The 7,500-nt window shown below is 56.1% G+C and overlaps 3 protein-coding genes and 3 non-coding genes across 6 annotated transcripts in view; 5 read left to right on the top strand and 1 right to left on the bottom strand.

Moving 5' to 3' along the window:
• Window positions 1-1,796, top strand: part of putative ABCF2 (ATP-binding cassette protein subfamily F, member 3) — a gene marked incomplete at both ends in the record, with an annotated part of 2,007 nt that extends 211 nt beyond the window's left edge. Inside the window, one exon of the mRNA XM_001468080.1 lies at window positions 1-1,796. This exon is cut by the window's left edge and continues 211 nt beyond it. Within this exon, the coding sequence (XP_001468117.1) occupies window positions 1-1,796 (1,796 nt within the window).
• An 849-nt stretch (window positions 1,797-2,645) lies between these two features.
• LPG1R (beta-galactofuranosyltransferase-like protein) lies at window positions 2,646-4,028 on the top strand (the record flags this gene model as incomplete). Its single annotated transcript, XM_001468079.1, has 1 exon — window positions 2,646-4,028. One exon carries the CDS (start codon window positions 2,646-2,648, stop codon window positions 4,026-4,028), a length of 1,383 nt encoding a protein of 460 aa, XP_001468116.1.
• Window positions 4,029-4,439: 411 nt separating this feature from the next.
• On the bottom strand, window positions 4,440-4,511 carry LINJ_33_tRNA3. The gene has a single exon. It is a non-coding gene; the product is annotated as a tRNA-Ala (tRNA).
• Window positions 4,512-4,587: 76 nt separating this feature from the next.
• LINJ_33_tRNA2 lies at window positions 4,588-4,660 on the top strand. Its single transcript has one exon. It is a non-coding gene; the product is annotated as a tRNA-Arg (tRNA).
• Window positions 4,661-4,719: 59 nt separating this feature from the next.
• On the top strand, window positions 4,720-4,792 carry LINJ_33_tRNA1. The gene has a single exon. It is a non-coding gene; the product is annotated as a tRNA-Arg (tRNA).
• A 1,137-nt stretch (window positions 4,793-5,929) lies between these two features.
• Window positions 5,930-6,757, top strand: LINJ_33_0320 (putative autophagocytosis protein; the record flags this gene model as incomplete). Its single annotated transcript, XM_001468078.1, has 1 exon — window positions 5,930-6,757. The coding sequence occupies one exon, from the start codon at window positions 5,930-5,932 to the stop codon at window positions 6,755-6,757; it is 828 nt and encodes a 275-aa protein (XP_001468115.1).
• Window positions 6,758-7,500: the final 743 nt, after the last annotated feature.

Here is a 7,500-nt window from a genome sequence, read left to right as displayed (position 1 = left end):
TCAACAAGGTCTCCGTCTCTGTAAATGGCAAGACGCTCTTCAAAGACACCACAGTGAAGCTGTCTGCTGGTTCTCGCTATGGTCTTATGGGGCCAAACGGACGCGGCAAGTCCACGATTCTGCGCTTGCTGGCGAGTCGTGAGCTGCCGGTGCAGTCGAACCTCGACTTGCTGTTGGTGGAGCAGGAGCAGGAGTTTACTGCCTCGGAGTTGAGCGCTGTCGATGCGGTGCTGCAAAGCCACAAGAAGCAAAACGCATGCGCCGATGAGGCAAAGGTGCTGGGGGCCAAGGCGGAGCTCTCGGAGGCCGAGATGGAGCGGCTGCACTTTTTGGAGGAGGAGCTCGACATCATGGGCGCCGCCCAGGCGGATGCCCGTGCCCGGCGGATTCTCTTCGGTCTTGGCTTTCCCACCGAGTGGCACGAGCGACCCACGAGCAGCTTCAGTGGTGGCTGGCGCAAGCGCATTGCACTGGCCTCTGCCGTCTTCATCGAGCCGGACGTGCTCATGCTGGATGAGCCGACGAACCACCTTGACCTGAATGCTGTCATTTGGCTGGAGTCCTACCTGACGAAGGCGTACAGCGAGACGGCGAGGCGACCCAAGACGTTGATCGTTGTCTCTCACGACGCGGGCTTCCTGGATGAGGTGTGCACGCACATGGTTCACGTGGAGAACTACATGCTGAATTACTACCGTGGCAGCTACAGCAGCTTTGACGAGCAGTTGCAGCAGCGGCACCAGGAGCTAGACAAGAAGTACGAGTCGGTAGCCAAGACCATTCGTGACAAGAAGCGCAATGGCATGTCGAACGCGCAGGTCGAGGTATGGATTAAGGATCAGGTGAACAGCGGCCGCCTCGACCCGCTATTCCTCGAGAAGAGGCGGGACTACACCGTCAACTTCCCCTTTCCTGATCCGCCGGAGCTGCGCGATGGGTGCGTGTGCAAGCTCGACAGTGTCTCCTTCAACTATCCGGGCGGCCCCGTGTTGTTTCAGAACGTGAGCTGCGCCCTGTGGACGGACAGCCGCATCACTCTTTGTGGTCCCAACGGTATTGGCAAGAGTACGCTGCTGAACCTCATGACCGGTGTGCTGGAGCCGACGGCCGGGTACATTACGCTGAACCGCCAGGTGCGCATTGGCCGCTACAACCAGCACTTTGTCGACAAGCTGCCGCTGGAGAAGACGCCGGTGGAGTGCATGCAGGCGCTGGGGATTCCGGAGGAGGACAAGGCGCGGCGGCTCCTGGGCAGCTTCGGCCTGGAGGGTATCGTGCACAAGAACCAAATAGCGACACTGAGTGGCGGCCAAAAGGCCCGCGTGGCGTTTGCGGCGATCAGCGCCGAGTCCCCTCATTTTCTCCTCTTCGATGAGCCGACAAACCACTTGGATGTTGAGTCGATCGATGCGCTCTGCACAGCCATTCGTAACTTCAAGGGTGGCGTGCTTGTTGTCACCCACGACGCTCGCCTAATCGAGTCGACCGAGATGCAGATCTGGGTCGCCGGGGACAAGAATGTGATGCCGTTCAACGGCTCCCTAGATGACTACAAGAATGTGGTGCGTGCGGAGTTCGAAAAAGAGGAGGCGATGCGGCTGGAGGAGCGCAAGCAGCTGCTCGAGCACAAGACGGAAGCGCGTCAGCTGAAGCAGAGCGGGGTCGCGGATGTGACGACGGCGCTGCAAGAGAAGAAGGAGAAGGAGCAGCACGAACATGCGCAAGGCCTGGATGCGTTTCTCACCGCTGCCGCAAAGAAGAAGAAGCCGAAAAAGGCGAAGGAGGAGAAGAGTTAGAAGCGGCAGACGGCGTTTAGGAGAGGTGGGAGGTGGGAGGGGTAGATATGTGTGTTGACGCATCGCATGCTGCAACACCCCTGTGCATCCCCTCATCGGTGAGGTGTGTACGTGTGTCTTGCGCATGCAGCACACTAAGCAAGCAAAGAAAAAGGTTCACTAATGTCGCTTGGCACCTCTCCCCTCCTTCGACCTCCTCCTTGCCGTTCCCCTCTCTTTTCTCCCGTCCGCCTGCATTGGTAGGGGCGAGCACTCACAAGCGAGGGACAACAACAGGGAGTCGGTGCGAGGGGGGGGGGGGCAGAGCGGACGGTAGTAGTTAAAGCGCGATTGAGTACACGGTAAATCGAAGGAAGGAAAAGCGACGGATTCACAGGGTGCGCACAAAGTCGACAAGCCGAGGTAAAGCACCATGAGAGGATGTATGCGTGGCTTCGTGGTGTGCGACTTTGGTTTTCCTGCTTGTTGTACGAGTTGGGGCAATGAGGGTGAAATAGGCGAGTCTGACAGACGTATGACCTTCCGCCATGTGCGGATCATCCGCACTTACCTGGCTATATGGGGGTTCGCCGCTGGTGCATTGTCGAGCATCCCTAACCCTTCCTCCCACCACCCTGTATCTCTTCAGTTGTTCATGTGCGTCCCCTCTCACCTCTACCCCCCCCCCCCTACGTCTTATCCGACTCATCGCCTCCTTACGGGAAACTCTACATGCGTGAGCAGCACACACACACAAACGCATACAGGCGCGACGCAGGGCGGCGGCGGGTGTCTGTTGGCCCGCTTCCCTATCCGAGTTTGTGCGCGCGCGTCAAGAGAGCGTTCGCCAGGTGAGCCCATTCTCCGCGGATGAAGCGCGGGCAGAGGTCGCACGCTTGCGGCTTTTCTCCTGCGCGACGCTGCCTGCTGTTCGTAGCCTCTGTGTTACTAGCAGCCAGCATCACGCTTCTTATCTTGTACTCGTCGCCTGACGTGGCGGTGGGAGCAGTAGACGGGGGTAAGGATGTTTGGGTCACGGCGCCGACAGACCAGCCAGTGACCGATGAGGAGCTGTTTGCTTGCACTCGCAGATGGCTGCAGACAGACGGTGTTCCGGCCGACACCGTCATCCCGTTCGTGATTGTGCCGCTGACGCTGGAGTGGGAAGACTTCCGCATGTTCATGTGCCGCGTGCACGCGCGCGCGCGCTACCTCTACATCCTGCAGAATGGCGCAGTGGAGGAGATGACTGTGCTGCTGACGAAGCTGCGCGCCGCGGTGCCGTCTGAGCGGCTCATCGTCGAGTACCGACCGCAAAACATCGGCTACGCTGCGGCTGTCAACGAAGGGTACCGGGTGGCCCTACAGAAGCCGCATGCCGAGGTGCCCTTTATCGGCGTGTTCAACTGCGACGTGTACTTTGAGCGCCGGTATTTTGACAGGTACATACCCGTTGTGTACGAAATGCTGGCCCCCGACGCGGCCCGCATTCGCGCGCTGGAGGAAGTGGTGGAACAGGAGGAGAGGGCGGCGCGCGCGGCAGGGCGGCAGACACTGCGCGCCAGTGTGGCAACCACACCCGGTCTCTCCATCTCCATGCTCCTGCCGGACCGGATTAGGTACAGCTCCTTTGCAGAGCAGCAGGACGAGTTCAAGGGGCATGTAGGGATGTTTTACTACGAGACCAAGTCCATGTGCGCCTTTCTGGTGTCGCGCCTTGCGCTGCTGGTCGGCGGCTTCCTCGATGAAAACTTCTACCCCGCCTACTTTGAGGACTACGACTGGCAGTTCCGCCTGGCGAACCTTGGCTTCAAGAAGTTTACGGGCGCCTCAGCGCAGTTTGGCGGCTTCTTTCACAGAATGGGTGGCAACATCCGCGCCATCAACAAGGGCCCTGCCAGCAAGTCCATAAGCTACGACATGGCGGCGATACGGGTGGAACGTATGCTTAACGCCAAGCCGGGCATCGACTACGGGGAGACGAAGTGGGCGTGGCATCGCGAGGCGCTTGTGGCAATGAGCGCGACACCCTTCCCGCAGCTGGAGTTCATTGTTCCGTTGGATGTGTGGGTGATGGATGTGGCGCGGCATCAACTGATCATCGACATCGGCACGGGGCGTCAGCCATCCGTAGAGATATCGAACACGTACAACGTCTCTCTCCTTTCGAGCCTGCGGCCATTTGCACTGGCAGACGGCAAGGACTTCTGGGGAAGCGGCATTATTACAGCAGAGCAGCATTGGCGAAAGTAGTGGTGGGGACATCGGCAGACGTGTCTACGCGCGTGCGCAGCCGACTTGACAGCGACACCGCAAAAGCACCTCCCACGCTACTACACCGAGGCGAAAAAAAAAAACAGAAAACAGCAAGACGGGTCACCTGCCACAGCATCACGTCACAAGGGAGGGAAGCGACACGCACAAGCCCCCAACCAATCCGGCATCAAGACAGCCATCTCTGCCTCGCTACGCGATTGCTTCCTCCGAAACGGTCCACCTCCTTGCCCTCTCCCTTTTCGGCCCTCCACCGCCAGGAAACACAATTACTTCAGCACCGGCAGGACCGGGGTCTTGAACGTGAGATCCGCTTCCTCCATCCTCTCCGCCGCATGACGAGACTGTCAAACCGAACCCCTAGAGCAGAGGCAGTCTGAAGGAAAAAAATGGACGAGTAGGGGTTTGAACCCTAGGCCTCCTGTATGCAAAACAGGCGCTCTACCACTGAGCTACACGCCCACAAGATAGAAAGTAGCAATCATTAAAAACTTAAAAACAAAAAGGTCACCATGACGGAAAATTCCGCCAAACATGAGCTCCAGTGGCCTAACGGATAAGGCTTTGGACTTCTAATCCAAAGATTGCGGGTTCGAATCCCGCCTGGAGTACTTTCAAAAGAAGCAGCAAACGCAGCACTCCCACTAACCTAGCATATCAAAACCCCGCCGCCCTTGTAGCCTAATGGATATGGCGTTTGCTTCCTAAGCAAAAGGTTGCGGGTTCGAGTCCCGCCAGGGGTACATTCTTTTCGCAAAACTACGCTTTGTTTTCACCGTTTCCAAACGCCCGTCACCCCCCCCTTCCCCCCCACCCACCACCAAACAAGGCAGGCCAAGCTCCGCTCGGCCCCCGGCGTGCCACAGGCCCCATCGCCTGGCGCGAAGCAGCCCGAGACACGCACGCATGCAAGCAATGCCCCGACCCAGCCACCTCAGCACGGCCTCCGTCTCGAGCTGCGCCCACCCCTCCCCGCTCCGCGGGTCGCCTCATAGCCGCTCCCCCATCATGCCGGTCGCCACCCCGGGTGCACCACCACAACCACCCCCCCGTCCCTACACCTCGGCGTGACGCCCAGGCTGCCCCAACCAGTAGGCAGTGCGAGGGGCGCGTGAGATGCACTCGAGCCATGCTGGCACCTCGGCCCATCGCATGGGTGGCGCAAGCGTGCTCTCTGTCGCCGGTCGCTCCGACGCATCCCCGTCCAGGACCTGACCACCGACATCCGCAGTGATACGTCGCACCCACCTGCCTAGGCGGCAGGCGCTTCACCCTGTCATCACCAGCGGTGGGCTCGGCATTTCGCAGGCACAGGAAGGGAGGGCTGCTTGGCTTCCCCGCCCCCACTCCCTCCCCCGCGCCGACAGAGCGAGTAGGGGTGTACTGAGCACCGAGATACCACGCACTGAGGCTTTCCTCCTGTCATCGTGAGAATAAAGAGGGAATGAAATAGAAACACACAAATGAAGGTAGTGAGTTTAACGGAGGTAAAGAGGACCTTCACTTTTCAGGATGTGGGCAGGCGCATTTCGGTGTTGCGCTAATGCAACGGGGCTCAGGACCCACATCAAAACATTTTCTCTGCTTTTTTTTACTTTGCCGGAAAGCTCGTCGCCCTCTATATCGAGGTTCTTCGGAAAACACCACAAAACCCGCACATACACTGAGAAAGTGAAATGCCTTTTCCCCTCTCTTCTGTGGCAAACAAAAAAAAAAGACTCCTTTTTACTTCTCATACTGATCTTTTATAATCTCGATCTCGCCATTCCACATGCCAGCAGCTCCTATGACATTCAGGAGATCACATATATTTTTGTTCGTTAGGGGAACGTATCTTAGCAGAGACAAGCAACAGTGAGGAGACATTTTTTTTCGCTTAAATGTCTATACGACGCTCTCTGTACGAGGGGTTCAAAAATGTTCACAACAAGCTCCACAATGTGAAAACAACCAGTGATTTTCAAACCACAGGACGACTCACTCCGAAAGAGTTTGTGGAGGCGGGTGACGAACTTGTACAGAAGAACCCTGTATGGCAGTGGGTCGGTGGCCCTGAGAGCGTGCAAGACTACCTTCCGAAAGAAAAAAAATGCATTGTCTACCGCGGTGCCCCGTGCACTGAACGAGCGCCAGTGGACTCGACGAACGCTTCACCAGAGGCAGTTGATGAGGACGACTTTGTTTTGACAGAAGCCACACAGGTTGCCCTGCCCGCCACAGCCCTCGAAGAGGAAAAGGTGCTCACCTGGGACGAAGACGACGATGACTCTGGCGAAGAGGACGTTGTTGCTACGGCAACTGATAACTCAAACTTGCGCGTCTATGATGTTTACATTGTGTACGACAAATACTACCAAACACCGCGTATGTATTTGGTGGGGTACGCTAGCGATCATGTAACACCTCTCTCAATGGGTCAAATGAAAGAGGACGTTTACCGCTCCAACTATGGAAAAACAGTCACCATCGACCCCCACCCCGTTCTCTCGATTCCGTGCATAAGTATTCACCCTTGCCGCCACGCTGAGACAATGCGCAGCTTGATGCATCGGATGCAAGAAAACTACAATCGCGAAAAGGCGAATGATCCCAACGCTGAGCCATTTGTTTTTCCCACCCACTTAGCCTTGCTTCTCTTCTTGAAATTCATCTCTACTGTTCTGCCAACAATTCAGTACGACGTCTCCTCGGGGTTTCACTTAGTGTGATTATTATTATTTCTGCATGCGCTGCACCAGAGAGAAAAAACACGTCCTTTCACTGCAAGAGACGGTCCCAGCCCAGATTTTCAACCGTTACTGCTTTGAAATCTAGAAGACTGGTACTGTTACATAGAAGCTTTGTAGGGCTTCACCACTGAGTGAATTTGCCACTGCAACTCCACTCACGGACTCCTACTCAAAGTCCCCGACACATTAGCTGTTCTAACGTAACTCATCTACAGGAAGCAACATTCTCAAGATGCCTAGATTCCCTCATGCACAGGAATTATGATCACCCGTTTTTTTTCATTTCTACTCTGCTTCAACTTGTCTGTCTTCAACCCTATCGCTTCACGGGGTCTCGTCAACAACAGACTCCGTTCAAAAGAGAAGATGTTCTACGCCGCTTAGAGTTCTACGTTGTCGTGATAGCAGAAACACGACTGCCTACATTCACGGAGTACCAATCACTCAGCACACATGCGAAACACTCCATTCAGCGGCCGAAACTTATCACTTTTTTAGGCAACAAAGCAACAGTATGGCATTTAAGCCAACCATGGTACAAAACGAAAGCGGTTCAGGCAGGAGTGCTGCACCTGCGGTACTAAACTCATTCTGTAACTTGAAATCAGTGGATGCACAAGATCAAAAGTGGAATTCACACGGATGATGGGATATTTCACTCGAAACCCCAAAGACTTTCACTCTGCATCTGTCGAAAAAGCGTTTTCTGATCGAGCCTCCTT

This window comes from Leishmania infantum, chromosome 33, assembly GCF_000002875.2.
Source record: "Leishmania infantum JPCM5 genome chromosome 33".
Lineage (NCBI taxonomy): Eukaryota > Euglenozoa > Kinetoplastea > Trypanosomatida > Trypanosomatidae > Leishmania > Leishmania infantum.
This window is presented reverse-complemented; position numbering and strand designations above follow the sequence as displayed.